General features: G+C 37.8%; 1 protein-coding gene across 2 annotated transcripts; it reads left to right on the forward strand.

Moving 5' to 3' along the window:
• The first annotated feature begins 7807 nt into the window (after positions 1–7807).
• On the forward strand, positions 7808–15518 carry LOC121639409 (placenta-specific gene 8 protein-like). 2 transcript variants are annotated; one of them, XR_006010154.1, is made up of 4 exons: positions 7808–7910; positions 9570–9715; positions 14662–14874; positions 14921–15518. XR_006010154.1 is itself a non-coding variant. In XM_041984618.1 (3 exons), exons 1-3 carry the CDS (start codon positions 7808–7810, stop codon positions 14800–14802), a joined length of 390 nt encoding a protein of 129 aa, XP_041840552.1. In that variant the 3' UTR covers positions 14803–15512. The 2 variants fall into 2 exon arrangements, 1 of the variants encoding a protein (XP_041840552.1); XM_041984618.1 differs by having other exon boundaries at positions 14662–15512.
• The last annotated feature ends 2621 nt before the right edge of the window (positions 15519–18139 follow it).

The raw sequence follows: 18139 nt of genomic DNA on the forward strand, positions 1-18139 counted from the left end.
AATTAAACCCAGAACAACCATTATTTTTGAGATATTCACAAATTTCTTAATGCAAACTCCTCACTTTATATGGCATTTCTAGTTAAAATCGTCCTTTCCTGTACATTAACTTTACCCCCTTTCAGCTATTCTTTGGGCTGGATGACTTGGTCTTTTGCTGTCTTGTTGCATAACCACTTCTGTGGTATAATCTGGAATTCATTATTAGATAAATAAATAATCTAAAAGCTTTCTGAGATCAGATGATGGGAAATGGTAAATGGGCTGTAATGATAAAGTTGTCTTTTTGGTCCCTCAAAGTACTTTTACACCACAAACAGCATTCACTCATTCTCACACTTCCCCTTTAGTGCTTTTACACACACACTGATGAGAACATTTGAGACAAAGGGGGGTTTTGAACAGTCCCCTTGTTTCTTCAATATGATCTTCAGCAAACTGTAGATGGGCAGGAAGGCTCTTTATGAACAGCATGGGTATCTTTTCCTTGCAGCACAGCCCTAAGGAGCAGAATCATTTTAACTCCTGTTGAATCAATCCACATGTGACAGAGAGCTCATAGAGAGTATATTTACCAACACATCCTTTTCTCGAAAAGTTTGGAAGAAAATCAAGAGAGGACGTCTTTAATAGTGTTAACACACTTTTCCATGAAAACAGAGCTTTTAGTTACGAGAAAAGGTTTGACTTATACTTAGTCATGGATTATTCACAAAATAACATGCAAACACCACAGAGGGGGGCTGTGGCTTGGGAACCATTGGGTTAGAGGTTACTTGGTTCACAAGTTATTCCACAGGGGCTATAATGCTGAAAAAAGTTTACATCTAATGGTGGATTTAATAACATTAACAGGAGTCAACATGAGAGAGGCCCATGCCATCAGCGAAGTTACCCTGGGCTGAATTTTGGCATCACAGACTAACACACAGTTTGCAAGACCTTACAATCTAAACTCTTAAAATGTTATTTTTATAAACTTTTCCAGTCTGATGAGCATTAGTTTGACAATCTGACTATGAGATCTTTAGAAATCTTTATTTATTCATTTATTTTTATCCCACACTTCCATAAATTCAAGTTTATTTGGAAGGAAAAGTGAATGTTAATAAACATTATATAAACGCATTTATGTAAAAACCCCAGATTTTAGCCAAAGGTTCATTTCCATCCATCCATGTATATCAGACTTTGACAGATTCTCATTCTTTAAATAACAGCAAGTTATTTCACTGGTTTCAAGGTTTCTCCTTGAAATAACTGTGAATCCTGTTGGTTGGTTTGCTTGAGCTTCTCAAATGCTTCAGTGAGAAATTATCTTTAATATGTAGGTCAGATCTGGAGTCTTTTCTTTTTATCTACTTTTATGACTTTTGTGAAATTCTGTTGATCTGTTTCATGATGAAATGTACAAAGGTTTTGTTGGGATTTGTGGGGTTTTCCTGTATGTTTGTTTGTTGCCTTCCCTTGGGTGTAGCTTCCTGGTGCTCATTCAACTCGCCTGTGACTGTTCTGATAGCCTCCTCCTTTAAACCTTATCTGCTCTCCAGCCAGCACCAGCTCATCTGCTTTCTTAAGAGTTAGTAAATTTACTCTGCCTCCACTGCTGCTCACTTTTAACACAAGACTGACTCACTGCGTCGACATGTTGATCCATTAAAAAGAGCTTCATCTGCTGGCTGCTTGTGTGTAATGCATTTCAGTGGAAGCTGATAAGGTTTTACGGCCACATTAACCCTTCATGCGAGAAGAATGTGTCTGCAGACCAGGAGACCCGCACATTCAGACCTGCAGTTCTGGATCCGCACGTCTTGACCTCTTGTTGTTTCCCGACAGCGCCCTGTAGTTCATTGTAGATTATCGATGACAATCGGAGAGTATTGAACGTTAATCTAATTGTTTAATGACATACAACTATTTTGTTGACTTGAAATTGATAAATGAATTAAGGTTTTACGGTGATAACTATCAAATGAGTTGACACTGGTTTTCCCCACAGTCTGTAAAGATATCAGATATCAATCTAAGCTAGTAGCTAGTTTAGCTTGTTGGAAATGAACAGTTTGAGTTGCACATTTAGTTTAATATAACGAATTAAACGGAAACAAATGTATTAAATAACAAAGTGAATTTTAGGCCCATGGGAAAAAGATGAACAGGGCAACGTTTTCATTAGAGATGCAACGTTCATGAATAAATCGATTATTTTAATTGGCTCTTTTAAATGAACGATGGGAACTGAGTCACAGCTGTGAGCCGTTCATTTGTGAGCCATTCTTTTAATATACAAATTTTCCACACTGCCTTTCAGAATGTTGGGGCTTCTGAATATCTAGCCACCCACCAGGTGGTCGTCCCCATGTGTACTGAGAAGAGAGAAAAAGAACAATGACCAGTATCTTTGCCATAATAATAGGTTGAATCAAAAATGTTTCAAGCATAAAAATGAGGAATAACATAGGTTAAGTTGAGTATAGACAATAATTGAGTAAGAATAACATATCTAATTTCCTACTTGAGTATTCAAACTAAAATGCAAAGGAAAACTAATAGTAAAGAGTAGTGAAACATACAAACATACTATATGTGGTAAAAGTAAAAATCAGAATGGATATCTTTCAAAAAGTTCACCTTCCCTTATTATGTCATTTTCATCAGTCCTTCGTAACAGTGGCATCTGAACTTGGTCACCAGGCATGACTACACCAATCCATTTTAATATCATAGCCTTAGCAAAGGTCAGTAATAGAGTACAAAAACAAAACATAACAGACAGCGCCAAAAGTGTACTACTACAGCTCCTACTGGACCCAGTTTATCTTGCAACCAAGCATTTGCAGACCATCCAGATCCTTCTGAAGGTCCAAAGGCATCCCTTATGAGTTTTAAAGCATCCACAACACTAGTCAAGTTATCAGAATTATCTGGAATCAGTGTATGACAAGCATCGCCTGTTGCCTGAGGTTCAACTTTTCCACATCTCCTTATCAAGATACATCAGTGACATCATAGATGTCTGATGTCCAACATGCTCCAATCATGTGAAGCATTCATGGGCAGACAGTGTTGTTCGGAAACAAATACTGAGTTCTATCCAAAACATTTACTAGAATTTGCACTGACTGCTCAGGTTTATCCTTTTTTATCAATATTTTTCCTATAACTTCTAAAATCTTGTAATAGATGATATATAGCTACATATTTTGATTGTTTGTCATTCTTATATATTGTGAAATTGTGTAAGATATTGAAAGAAGGAGCCAATCTTTTGAATGGCTCTTTGAAGGAACGGCTCCTCAAGATCCGACTTCCTTCAAAGAGCCATAAACCTCATCTCTAGTTTTCATAAAAGTATGACTGTTTACATTGCCCTAAAGGCAGACATTGCAGAAACACAAAATTTAATTTTATATTGTATAATAAAATGAAATAAAACGTGGGCTAAAATCTTCAAAATTAGAGTTCTCAGTTGTTATTCATCTTATATATCATGTGTGTTTAGATCACTATAATATAGCTTCTATTTAGATATTTTATTTAAGTATTAACTAAGTAAGCATTCTTCTTAGAGTGCACATAACAGTCCCACCTGGTCAGATGCTGGACCTGCTGCAAAGATTTTCTCTGTCCTTTCTCACTGTGATATTTACATATTATGGAAAAATGTTTTTTATTTATTTATTTATTTTTATTTATTTTTTTAAGCTGTGTGAGAGATGTGTTAGATATATTTATTTTATCTGCAGATTTCCCTGATTTGTGACAAAACATTTGAAACCACTTCAGTGTTTCCCTCTTAGTTTCAAATCCCCAGAACAAAATAAAGACTGGACATCAAAGACCAGATATTTCCTGTCGGTTTGAAACACATGTGAATTCTATACATAAGTGGTATACATAAATATATACAATAATACATATTTAAAATTTAAGGAAAACATATTAAACAAACTTAGTATATTAATTAATACATTGTTAGTGTTTAATAATTTGGCGTAATAAGCCAAACTGTTGGGTTTTAGGGTGAACTAAAGCTTTTAAACAATTAGAATTTATACTGTAATAAACCTACTGATCTCTAGAAGGGAATTCTTTAGTTTGAAGCTTCATGAGCAATTCAATATGAATATTTTTAATTGGGTTTATTGTAACGTTTACTTTAAGATTGTAACTTCTTATAAAATGTTAAAAGTGTAACTTTTGAGAAAAATGGGTCTTTGAGTTTGACGCTGATTTAGTAGTTGCAGTTTCCAGACAATTTCGTCCTGGAAACATTTTGTCTGGGGTCTGGAGGACCTGCTGCTCCAGAAATACAGTTGCGGTTTTACAATCATCCAGTAGATGGCAACGTCATTATCTCTAATACAAAACTTAAGCATTTTTAAGGGTTTACAACTTTTCAAACAAAGCTGAATGTCACTGTGATTTTTCCAGCCAGTACTACACATTGTTTTGAAGAACCACTGAATTACTTTACCAATGTCTGAAAACAAGATATTAACCTATAATCTAGTAATGCAAAATTAAGCTTTTCTGATATCTTAATCTGTGCATTTATGTTTCTGCCTCTCATTTTTCCAAATGACTTGTTCAAGTATATTTTTACAGAACTGTCCAACCCAGGGTTTTCCAGTCTTGATCTGTGCGAACTCACATAAACCTGCACATGGAGAAAACGTGCACAGTAGCCTACTTTACCATAGAGGAGCAGACAATTATTAAAATAACTAAAGAATTTAAACATGGTGGAGGTAGCATGTTAAAACACAGGGTTGCTTATAAAAAACACAATTATACAATATGTCATTTACTGTGGGAGTAAGTAAACTAGACTAGCCTAACATGCATTTCCTCTACAGTTGAACCCTCACACTGCTGCCCCCACCCACACGAACGCTGTCCTGTACAGAGATGAGCAGTAAAATAACAGTAAAATCAATCTTTCATATATTTCAGCTGTGGTTAGTGACAATACATTCAAACCTGCTTTCCACATTTTATGTAGCCCACTCAGGTCGAGGCCATAAATGAAGAGACACCTTGTGTGTGCTCAGAAAGACCATTGTTGGTACAACCAGAGGCGATTCTTAGGTCTCTGGGGGCCCCAAGCAAAATTTCATAGGGGGCCCCTCCAACCAGTGTTCACTGCTTTTGTACTGTGATATTGTTTACTTATAAAAATGGTAATAGTATATTAATAATGTTATCTTTAAATTACAGTTCTTTAGGATTTGATTTAAAGCTAATAGAGCAAATACATACGTAGTTTTCAGAAGCGTAAAGCCGACTGGACATGGAAGATAAAATATAAACACCACTTGCACACACTTTCATCTATGAACTTTAGTATTACATATCAGATTTCTGGCCTGTGAATTCTGTAATTTAACATTCTTAGCTTTACAGTAAAGCTGAACTAGACAGCTTTAACTTGATATTATCCAAGTTATCTGTTTTTATTTCCAGCCTCCTCACAGGTAGCCATCAGAAGGACAGACTGAGCTGCTCTGAGCTGAATATGTTGTGGATTATCTGCACTACTAATTAATGCTTTGGTCTCCTCTACAGTCTTACTGTTTTTATATCTTTCTTTTGTCACTGCCAGACAGAAAACGTCTCATTTTATTAAACCCACTCTCTCCTGTTTTTTTATTTTACATAAGACACATGCTACTTGTGGCAAGACCTAGGGGTGGTGATGCAATAGTCACTTTAGAAGTCCTGCTGTTAAACAGTTGGTTACTTACAGTGGATTTACATGACTGGTTTCGCCCCCAATGAGACTTTGGGGGGGCTGGACTTGCAAGAAAAAGGAGAACCCAAACTGTCACAGCTCACTCACAGTTCATCATCTTCTTGCGCTCTGAACTTTTGAAAAAGGTAAGTAAACTTTTATTTTGGTCAGACTAAAATAATGGTACGGAAAAGTATTAGGGCCACTGAAGAAAAAAAAAATTGAATTCTGAGAAAAAAGTCAGAATTCTAACTTTTTTCTCAGAATTAAATTTTTTATTTCTTCAGTGGCCCTAATACTTTTTCGTATAATGGAGAACAGTTTTGGCATTATAATAATTTATATGTAGAAAGAACGATTAAACATCTGTATGATGATGTATAAGGAGACATTTAATTTCAGATCTAATATCCAATGTTTTTTTTGTTTTTTTGTTTTTTTTTAACATTACATTTGAAGGAAAGAAAACAAAAAAACTCAGAGTTCAGTTCATCTCTTCACATGCTCCTGGTTCTTTCCCTTCTTGCTTCTTCGTGTGACTGCTCATCCTCTTTCCCTTTTCTCTTCACTTTTTTTTCTTTGTCAATCTCCTTTTGGAAATCCGAAGCAACCTCACCCAGGAGGACACTGTTCACCACCCTCCCCTCTGGCAGACTCAGAGTCCTAAAAACTTGGACCAGCAGACTTAAAAGATTCAGCTTTCCTGGCTATCAGTGGTTGTCAAATAGGGTACTATGAATATTGTGACTGATATTAAAAACTAACTTAAATAGCCCATCTGAATCAGCATGCAGCCATTTACAAGTCATTTGCATTGTATATTTACCTGGAAATGACTCACAGACAATAAAGTTTGACATTTCTAAATGTTGTCCATAATTACCAAACAACATGTTGTAAATATGGATCAATAAGAGGCTGAAAAGAATACTAGGAACACTGGGAAAATAAAAGAAAAAGAGAAATACTCATTAACATTTCACAAGTAATTGTTATAGGTGTGTAATGCTTCAATTATTGCACACTGACAACTAAAAGCTGTGGCCCTCATGCTGGACTGAATATGGTTAAACAGCAAAAATGTGCGTCACACATATTTCTCATCTGTATAATTTAACAATCAGTGAACTCGTCTTTTTAGAAAGTGACAATATTGAAACATCTTTAAGATTAGTTATTGGTAGAATTAAATACTGGTATTAATTGTAGAATGAAGTAATCATGACATCCCTAAATATGACACTTTTGAAAGTGCAGGTTGGCATCAGAAACACCTGTTTTCCCTGTTGTTCTTGCGTTTAAATTAAGACTCCCCTGTCTCTGTCCACATGGCCTGTAGCACTACATTTGCTGTCTTTGGAGCATCCGCCGCCCTCCAATCCTTCTTTCATATAATGGCATGATCCTAGTCTGACCCTGCATGTAATTGGCTGCATGTTGTGTCCATCATTAAGAAGTCCTGCCGCTGCCTTCATGGACTGACTAGTCGAGGCTGAAGATTTGGCTTTTTGTGCCGACTTGTTAACAAATGACACATTACTAATAGTTAAATGAGTAAATACACATAACTGCATATAAAAAAACACACATTTTGAGAACAATGCTTAACATGAACCCATTTAGGGACATCATTATCTTTAGTACAAACATGCCTCGTTTGATGGTTTATTTCATATGTTCCAACCTTTACAAGTCCTGCTCACTGAAAAACCACATAATCAAAAGATGTCAACACCAACAATGACTATAGCTACTATATGACCTACTTAAAAAGGCGTATGAACATACACAATTAAAATATGCATTTTAGCACACATGACCTGTCTAGGTCTGAATGGATAGATTAATACAAATATTGTAACTTGATATGGTGGTCAGCATCGCGTCCTCATCTTTGTCTCTCTGTGTTGATCCTGCAGTGGGCTGATCTGTCCAGTGTGTAGCCTGCCTTTCGCCTGCTAATTACTATGATAAGCTCCAGCTTCCCAGAAACCAGAAAATAAATGAATGAATGAACCTGATATGAAAAAATGAGCCACTCTGCTTTTCCACAGTTGTATGTATGCTCCCAGCATGCCTGTCCATCAGTCAGTCCAGATGGTGTCAGTCACCACCGGTCAAAGTCCTGGAAGATGGAGCACCGGCCTCTGCGACTGCTGCTCTGATATGGGCACCTGTAAGTGAAACAGCACAGGAAAAAAAAAAGTATATGTTTTTGCATGCTTTTTGTTTGATCATAGAGAAGATATGCCACTTCATAGATACTGGATGTTGAGACATTTAGAGTTCAAAAGACTGTAACTTGGAAGTGGTTAGAGATAAAGGCATACAGTAAATGAAAAAAATGTTTGAATTTGAGTTTATAACAGGAGTAAATTTACTCGTCTGTTGACTAAGAATTGGCAAATAGCCAAGAGCATAAACAGAGCATAACATCCATCAGTCAATTATTAGTTCAGTTTCAGGATCCAACATTGTTTGAGCTCAGTTAGGTGTGTTTGAATGTGATCTTAATTATAGTTAAGACTGTGAGGAGATTTAAAATAGTTGGTGACATTCAAAAATCTCTTCAAACATCACAGCCTACTTGCTAGTTCTTATAAAACAGTGTCTAAATATTGTTGTCACAGAGTTCTCGAGCACCTTGCCAGCACGTTTCAACCAAGGAGTGAACACACACCCTAATACCCTTAAGAGGAGGGACTCCTCTACACTCAGTTAAAAACCTGAGTTCAGAGTGGAGATACTGCAGTAATGGCAGCTCCATGGAAGACATAAAAACATGCAGATAAATACTCTGCTGCATGCTCATTGTTTGTACTGAGCAGGTAGAATACAGTGGGTTATTTTGGCTTCTCCACTGAAGACAAAGTTATATTGTGGCCATCAGAAGAAAGAACCAACTTCATTTTAGGGCTGGGTGATTTATTGGCCTAGAACTGATATGCCGATATTTTTTCTCTTCATACCGATACACGATATACATCCTGATGTTTTGAAATCTCCTCTAAAACACTGTGAATATTGAATTCAACATTGATGCATAGAAAAAACCTGTTGGTCTAAATAAACTCAGCAAAATTCATCTTTATTGGAATTTTCCCCTTCAACAAACTTTATTTTGTACTATGGAGCTGCACTGAAGCATTTAATAAAAAACATGTAATGACAATGACATGTAATTACATTATGTCTATAGATGCTGTGCAGCATGCACACACAAATGAGCTACACTCACATCAGCAGAGAGCACGTTGGAAATAGTTGCATCACCTGTAAAACAGGCAAAAATATCTGGTTTAAGATTAGCTCTTATTTTGTAATAAGAGCAGCGTGAGGAGGAGAAGCAGGTGGAAGAATTTCCTGCTCTGGTCTACTAAGAACTTCATGTCCATCAGGAAACACGAACAATTAGTCTCCTCGTCATTGTCGTCATTTATTACTGGTTAAAATAGACGTCTTGCATTCAGCTTCCATCTCTTAATGATCGTAGACTAGCTAGCTAGCTGCATGCTTCTTTCATGTCCCCCCTGAAACAACGTGCATGCGCACAGGTAAGTTTTCTGGATGGGCGGGGCAGTGGGCTGTGAGTGAGAGAAGCTAAACTACAAAGAAAATCACATGGAGACGCTTCAAACGCTGTCGTGTCATGTTTGTACTCGATATATATAGACATTTTATATATCGCATGTAAAACTTATCGGAATACATCGAGTATAACTGATATATCGCCCGGCCCTACTTATTTCTATACAGTGTAGACAAAAAAGAGAAGAAGGTTGCAGCCTCTTTCATTTTGAACCCTCAAGCTGAATAATCTTCTTGTGCCCACCAGGCTGCTGTGGTTATTGGTGTTTCCCCTGCATGCAGTGTGAGACAGCCAGTAAACATGGCTGGTGCTGTGGTATGCCCCTCCTGGATTGCTGTGGTGTGGTGTCCTGCTTACTCCGCTCCTCCATCAGAGAGCGCTACGGCATCCCTGTAAGTCCAGAAAATGCATGGGAGTTGGGACACATGTTAAAATGTCTTTGAATCTGTGTATTGATCCAAAGTCAAATCCCAGGATTTCACATTGAGTGTGTTGACTTTAAGTCCGAGTGACCCTTCTAAGATGCATCTAATGCAATCTATTTTTCAGACAACCTGAGTCTTTTTGAAATTCTGAAATCATTAAAATATTTGCTGAGTAGATAATTTAAAATAAATGATTTCACTTTTGGCACTTTAAAATAATAGACTGGACAAGAATTAGATTAATCCAAAATGCAGAAGCAGTGTTTGAAAAGCCAAATACATTTCCATAATTTATTTATCTTGTCAAACCTTTAGCAGCAATAACTTAACGTTATTTTTTGGGTGATGTTATCAATCTCTTTTATCAATGTGGATGAATTTTAGCCCCACTCTTCTTTACAATGTTGCTTCAGTTTACATTGAAGGTTGTTGATGCTCATTTAGGTTACATCTTCTACCTCAACGTTTCACAAAGTTGAGGTCTGGACTTTGACTCGGTCACTGCAGCACCTTGACTTCTTTTGTTTCAGCTATTCTGTTGTACATTTGTTGATAGATAGATTAGCTTTATTATTCCCCCAAGCCTGCTTGCCACCAAACATTACACACATTCAGACACAAACACAGAAACTGCAAAAAAGGAACTTTACAATAAGCTCAAGGAAAATAAAGATACTAAAAACATGGATCAATAAAAAAAATGACAAATGTTCAATGCGGCGTGGCTCAGTGGGTAGGGTGGTCGTCTTGTAGCCTGAGGGTTGTCGGTTCGATCCTCAGCCTGTTGAGCTCATGTCGAGGTGTCACTGAGCAAGACACCAAGTCACACGCAGATGGCGGAAGCTGCCATGCAAGGTGCTAAACATGGGTGGTGGTTAGCGCCTTGCATGGCAGCTTCCACCATCAGTGTGTGAATGTGTGTGTGAATGTGATGTATAATGTAAAGTGCTTTGGGTATCATTCCAGGTACAGAAAGCGATATATAAATACTGACCATTTACCATAAAATTCTGACAGCTGCAAGTAGAATTAGTTCAGCTGAGCACTGAGGAATAACAAGACATTCAGTAAAAGAGCTTTTAAGACTATTAACAACGTTGTGTAGAGGATGGCTATCTAGAAATAAAATAGTTCTTAATTTAGAACTGATTTTCTTACCCAGTATGACGTCCAGAGAATCAGGGGTGATACCAATCACAGCCCCAACTTTTTTAATCCACTCATTAATCTTTGTGGTTGACTGAGTTTGTGGCAGAAAATAACACAAAAACTGACTTTGTTGTTGGCACTCAAATGTTCGTACAGTGTGTGCAGAATTATTAGGCAAATGAGTATTTTGACCACATCATCCTCTTTATGCATGTTATTCTACTCCAACCAGTACAGGCTTGAAAGCCTACTACCAATTAAGCATATCAGGTGATGTGCATCTCTGTAATGAGAAGGGTTGTGGTCTAATGACATCAACACCCTATATCAGGTGTGCATAATTATTAGGCAACTTCCATTCCTTTGGCAAAATGGGTCAGAAGAGAGATTTGACGGACTCCGAAAAGTCAAAAATAGTGAGATGTCTTGCAGAGGGATGCAGCACTCTTAAAATTGCCAAGCTTTTGAGGCGTGATCATTGAACAATCAAGCGTTTCATTCAAAATAGTCAACAGGGTCGCAAGAAGCGTGTTGAAAAAACAAGGTGCAGAATAACTGCCCATGAACTGAGGAAAATCAAGCGTGAAGCTGCCAAGATGCCATTGGCCACCAGTTTTGCCATATTTCAGAGCTGCAACATCACTGGAGTGCCAAGAAGCACAAGGTGTGCAATACTCAGGAACATGGCCAAGGTAAAGAAGGCTGAAAAACGACCACCACTGAACAAGACACACAAGATAAAACGTCAAGACTGGGCCAAGAAATATCATAAGACTGATTTTTCTAAGGTTTTATGGACTGATGAAATGAGAGTGAGTCTTGATGGGCCAGATGGATGGGCCCGTGGCTGGATCAGTACAGGGCAGAGAGCTCCACTCCGACTCAGACGCCAGCAAGGTGGAAGTGGGATACTGGTATGGGCTGGTATCATCAAAGATGAGCTTGTGGGACCTTTTCGGGTTGAGGATGGAGTCAAGCTCAACTCCCAGTCCTACTGCCAGTTTCTGGAAGACACCTTCTTCAAGCAGTGGTACAGGAAGAAGTCAGCATCGTTTAAGAAAAACATGATTTTCATGCAGGACAATGCTCCATCACACGCATCCAAGTACTCCACTGCGTGGCTGGCCAGAAAAGGTCTAAAAGAAGAAAAAAGAATGACATGGCCTCCTTGTTTACCTGATCTTAACCCCGTAGAGAACCTGTGGTCCCTCATCAAATGTGAGATCTACAGGGAGGGAAAACAGTACACCTCTCTGAACAGTGTCTGGGAGGCTGTGGTTGCTGCTGCACGCAATGTTGATCGTGAACAGATCAAGACACTTACAGAATCTATGGATGGCAGGCTTTTGAGTGTCCTCGCAAAGAAAGGTGGTTATATTGGTCACTGATTTGTTTTTGAATGCCAGAAATGTATATTTGTAAATTTTGAGTTGTTATATTGGTTTCCCTGGTGAAAATAAATAAGTGAAATGGGTATATATTTGGTTTTTGTTAAGTTGCCTAATAATTATGCACAGTAATAGTCACCTGCACACACAGATATCCTCCTAAGATACTAAAACTAAAACAGCCCCACTCCAACTTCCAAAAATTTCAGCTTTGATATTTATGAGTCTTTTGTGTTCATTGCGAACATAGTTGTTGTTCTATAATAAAATTAATCCTCAAAAATACAACTTGCCTAATAATTCTGCACACCCTGTATAAGTCCTCTGTACGATTTGTTCGTAGCTAAGAGCAAATCCAAGATAAAAAGATTTTCATTAACACCATGATCTTCGTAAAAAGGTAAGAACGCTTGGTGCCCATTGTTACATAAATATGATGTTTTGTTCAAATGCAGCTTTTAAAAAAACGAGGTCTGCTCTTGACAAGCTAAACTTGCTTCGTCTTTTATATAAATATAATGAGTCAGGGGTCAGTCTCAGTCAGTCCGTGTCAGGGGATTTCAAGTAAAGCCTTCAAGCTTGGTTACATTTATGTAAATGTTTAGTTGCAATGGTAAAACCAGACAACCAAGAAATTCATATAGTCACATCCTGAAGCCATAAAGACATAGGGTTCATGGGTTTGATTTACAGCGTTATAACGGTGTATTATCACCTTAACTGTCTCCCAAAGCTCGTGAGATTTGCCTTTTTTTAAGCAACCTGCACCACAACACTGCAAAGAACAAGTGGACTAACAGCACTTCTCAGACCACAGCATTTAGTTTTTGTTACAGAGAGGTCTCCATTTAAATGTGGTTTTGGTTTTAAGGGCAAGTTGGCCCTTTTCAGCATCCCTAAAGACCCAGTGATCATGGATTAATGGATGCACTGGGTTTTATTGTTTTATCTATACTTTCCTGATGGCTGTTTTATTAACAAAGCTCAGTACGACATGAGCTTTGTGGATTGACTGAAGGTAAAAGATGAGGCTGCTGCAACTCTAAGGCTGCAACCACAATGCTGTGGAGCAATGAAGTTATTTATAGTCCACCTAGAAAAGCGGTGTTTAGTTCCCTAAAAGCAAACCAAATGCAGGAAGCAGACTACAATGTCAAGCAATGTGAGTGTTGCCACCTGTAGTAGTAAGGTGAAAAGCTAATAAGCTTTGGTAGTGTGCTCTTCCTGTGTGCTGGTTGTGGATGTGAAGGCAGAGGAGAACTGCTGTAAGGCCAAATTCTGTAAAAAAATGTGCAACTTATTAAAAAATAATAATAGACCTGAAGCTGATGGGAGGGTTGTGGTTTGTAACGATATTAGAATTTCAAATCCAGTAGCAAAAAACAAACAAAAAAATAAAACACTCCCACGAGCTGACATCATTTGAAACATTGTTTGAAGTTGTTTCCAACCACCCGACACGCCTTTAACATTCACATATAGTCTTTAAAAGCGAGCACAATTTCTACAGTTGTTGTGTTCGTCTTAACTCTTCTTTTGCTTTTTTTCCCCCTCCTTCTGATCCTCTTCTTCTTCTCTGGTTTGTTTCTTTCGCTGATTGCATGTCAGCAATTCTGCTCAGCACTGCTCCCGCGATGTCCTGCGGTATTGTTCATCTTCTGCGTCAAACAACAGATAGCTGCACTTCGTAAAAACAGACCATAAAAGGACCTTTAGTTTACAACCTTTGACTGGACTGTGGATGTAGACCTCACACAGTGAATCTACCAGCTGTCCTCATCACAGGTTAAAACTATTTTAAAAAGAGAGGAAAAAATTATTCAGTCTAATTTCTTCATGTCTGTGAGTTGTTTCTGTCAGTTTTAGAACCAGCATGTGAGATGTTATGGGTGGTAGAGATACGCTTCACTCAGAATCCTTAGAGAAGATAAGACCCAAGTGTTGTGTACATGCCAAGCTGGAACCAGTTAAAACCTGTCTACTGCTGTCATTTTACACAAAAATGATGCAGATTAAGTACTTTCACATTGCACTCAAGAGACATGTGTTAGGTGGGTGTTATCAGGTTTTGGTAAAGATATATATGTATATTTTTAATCCTGATTGTGTGAAGCTTGGGGTGGAGTGTGACCATTTACACCCGTTTATAAACTCACTTCCATATTCAACAGTTTTACATATAGGCAGCTGGATTTATTTCTTTTAGCCTAAAGGAGTTTGTATTTAATATTTATATTAATATAGTGTTATGGTTTTGTTATAGAAAATTGAGGGGAAAATCTTTTTTTATTCTTTCAATTTAATAGTAGCAGCAGTGACTGACTACTGGACTTATCCCATCGTCCTCTCTCCTCTTTCTCCTCTCCCCCCCTGCAGGGCTCATGCTGTGATGACTGCTGTACACTCTGTTGGTGCTACGTATGTGCCTGGTGCCAGATGAATCGCGAGGTGAAGATCAGGACCAGATATCAGCCGTCGACCACGTCAGTGGTCACCACACAGGTCGTCACGGCATAAGATGCAAATGTCGTGGTCGTATGTTGACGACATACAACATGTTTAACAAGTGGATCATTTCTGTTTGGATTTTTGTAGTTATTAGGTGATAGACAAAACATTTTGTTTCAAACATATATTTCAATAAGCATCAGAGGGACTATTAGACTTCTGCTTTCCAGTTTGTAATATCAGTAGTTTTATAGATTTATATAGATTAATTTGAAGCTTCATGACCAATTAAATAAAATAAAGTATTTTTAATTGGGTACAATGTAAAGTTTACTTTAAGATTGTAACTTCTTATAAAATGTTAAAAATTTAACTTTTGAGAAAAATGGGTCTTTGAGTTTGACGCTGATTTAGTAGTTGCAGTTTCCAGACAATTTCATCCTGGAAACTTTTTGTCTGGGGTCTGGAGGACCTGCTGCTCCAGAAATACAGTTGCAGTTTTACAATCATCCAGTAGATGGCAAACAAACAAACAAAGAAAAACACCAGGGGTCTAGACGTGCAGGTCCAGATCTGCGAGTCTGAATCTGTAGGTCTCCGGGTCTGCAGACACATACTCGGCTCCTTGTCTCATCTGTGACTCAGTAAAGGACATGTTCTCAACCCAGAGTTATTGTTTTTTCAAACAGTGTTGAAGTGTGGAGTTTTTATACAGGAAGAGTAGGAGGAAAAGGATGTTTATGCAAATGGGATATTGTTACTGTATTTATACAGTTGTATTAAATTAAAGTTTGAGACATGTGTAACACTTTAGTAGGGCTCCGAGTCCAAACCAAGACGCCGAGCCACAGCAGGAGCAGCAACCAGGAAGTAGCCAGCTGAGGAGCAAAAAGGAAGTGACGCAAAGCGCCCGCTCCTTAAAAGAACTCAGCCCGCGAAAGTAAAAGCACTGCTGGAAGCTGAGAACTACAGTCCATGGGTTACACATGCTATGCAGCACATACGTAAAAAGGCCTCGGTTGGTGGGGTCATAAGATTTTTGACATGTTCAATCAACTATCGGAACAATGTCCACGACACTTCCGTGTCATTGGTCGACACAGACTCGAGCAGACAGGCTCAAGCTCAACGTCATTATCTCTAATACAAAACTTAAGCATTTTAAAGGGTTTACAACTTTTCAAACAAAGCTGAATGTCCCTGTGATTTTTCCAGCCATTACTACACATTGTTTTGAAGAACCACTGAATTACTTTACCAATGTCTGAAAACAAGATATTAACCTATAATCTAATAATGCAAAATGAAGCTTTTCTGATATCTTAATCTGTGCATTTATGTTTCTGCCTCTCATTTTTCCAGATGACTTGTTCACGTATATTTTTACAGATCCTTCCTGCCTTAATCAGTTAATAAAGAAGAATGTTCTGCTTACAAATCTACAACCCATCAACTCATTTTCTTGTGTGCTGCTGCCACCTCCTGCTCAGGTGTGTCCATGTCTTCCTGTTTGTATGATGGTGCTACCAGAGGCCTGTGCTACAAAGCAGGATCAACATTCCCGGATTGATTTACCCAGACGTTTGCAATCCCAATAAGTGTTTTTTCAGTCTTGATCTGTGCAAACTCACATAAACCTGCACATGGAAAAAAATGTGCACAGTAGCCTACTTTACCATAGAGGAGCAGACAATTATTAAAATAACTAAAGAATTTAAACATGGTGGAGGTAGCATGTTAAAACACAGGGTTGCTTATAAAAAACACAATTATACAATATGTCATTTACTGTGGGAGTAAGTAAACTAGACTAGCCTAACATGCATTTCCTCTACAGTTGAACCCTCACACTGCTGCCCCCACCCACACGAACTCTGTCCTGTACAGAGATGAGCAGTAAAATAACAGTAAAATCAATCTTTCATATATTTCAGCTGTGGTTAGTGACAATACATTCAAACCTGCTTTCCACATTTTATGTAGTGTTGTAGAAAAATTACAAAGAGTCTGGAATGAGTAAAAGTATTTAAGGTTTATTTACAGGAGAAGTATTGAATAAAAGTATTACTTGCAAGTAAGAGAGTGGTCATCCCGACTCGCGTGGAGTCGGCAGAGACTCTGAAGATTCGTCAGAGAGAAACTTGTTTTAGTCAGCTGGTCCCCAGCTGAAGGTCAAACAGCAAAATAATAATATGAGGAATAGACGACTGAGTGGTGCCACTTTCTTCCAGTTTTCAGACAAATCCCACATACCACAACAAGCTGATATCCCAAACAACTATTGCTATCTAGCAGGTCGAAAACCAGTCTCAACTCTGCCACATCAGAGCTCTGGGAAGAAAGTGGTAAGTCTGACCTCACACACGCATACACAATGAAAACTGTAACTTCAGTATTCTGTAGAATGAGAACACAATATGAAAATATAAAAGTGAATGGATTAACAATATTAAATGAATAAAGAAAACTGAATATACATGTGATTATTATGAGTATATATGAGTGATTACCATCTGCAGCTAAATTTCTTTCACAGTAGCCCACTCAGGTCGAGGCCATTGTTTTATTTTATTTAACTTATCTTATTGTTATTTATTGCATTCTGTTTGTGCTTTTCTTGCACCTTGTTGCCTCTATTTTGCTTTGTACCTGTATATATTGTGTCTTGTGCTTGTCCTGCTTTACTGTTGGTGTTGTATTGCTGCTGGTACCCAAATTTCCCTGAGGACTCTCCAAAGGGATTAATAAGGTATTTCTATTCTATTCTATAAATGAAGAGACACCTTGTGTGTGCTCAGAAAGACCATTGTTGGTACAACCAGAGGCGATTCTTAGGTCTCTGGGGGCCCCAAGCAAAAGTTCATAGGGGGCCCCTCCAACCAGTGTTCACTGCTTTTGTACTGTGATATTGTTTACTTATAAAAATGGCAGAAATATATTAATAATGTTATCTTTAAAGGCATTGTTGTAACAGCAGTAAATTCTTCAAGTGCTATTTTAAAATGTTCTTTGACAGCTTTCACTTCGTCTACTTTTACTTCATTATTTACTATTTGTATTTAATTAAAAAGGGGCAATATGATCTAATGTAGTTCCAATACAGAATATTAAACTACGTGCTGAAACCTGCATTACAATTCTTTAGGATTTGATTTAAAACTATTAGAGTAAATACATGAATAGTTTTAAGAAGCATAAAGCCAACTGGTAAATAAAATATAAACACCACTTGCACACACTTCCATCTATGAACTTTAGTAGTACATATCAGATTTCTGGCCTATGAATTCTATAATTTAACATTCTTAGCTTTACAGTAAAGCTGAACTAGACAGCTTTAACTTGATATTATCCAAGTTATCTGTTTTTATTTCCAGCCTCCTCACAGGTAGCCATCAGAAGGACA

This window comes from Melanotaenia boesemani, chromosome 5, assembly GCF_017639745.1.
Source record: "Melanotaenia boesemani isolate fMelBoe1 chromosome 5, fMelBoe1.pri, whole genome shotgun sequence".
NCBI classification, from domain to species: Eukaryota; Metazoa; Chordata; class Actinopteri; order Atheriniformes; family Melanotaeniidae; genus Melanotaenia; species Melanotaenia boesemani.

Coding starts and splice junctions, on each gene's coding strand:
- LOC121639409 (XM_041984618.1), top strand. CDS start 7,808: ATGCCTGTCCATCAGTCAGTCCAGATGGTGTCAGTCACCACCGGTCAA. Junction 7,911..9,569: donor CTGCTCTGATATGGGCACCT/GTAAGTGAAACA, acceptor TGTGCCCACCAG/GCTGCTGTGGTTATTGGTGT. Junction 9,716..14,661: donor GAGAGCGCTACGGCATCCCT/GTAAGTCCAGAA, acceptor CCCCCCCTGCAG/GGCTCATGCTGTGATGACTG.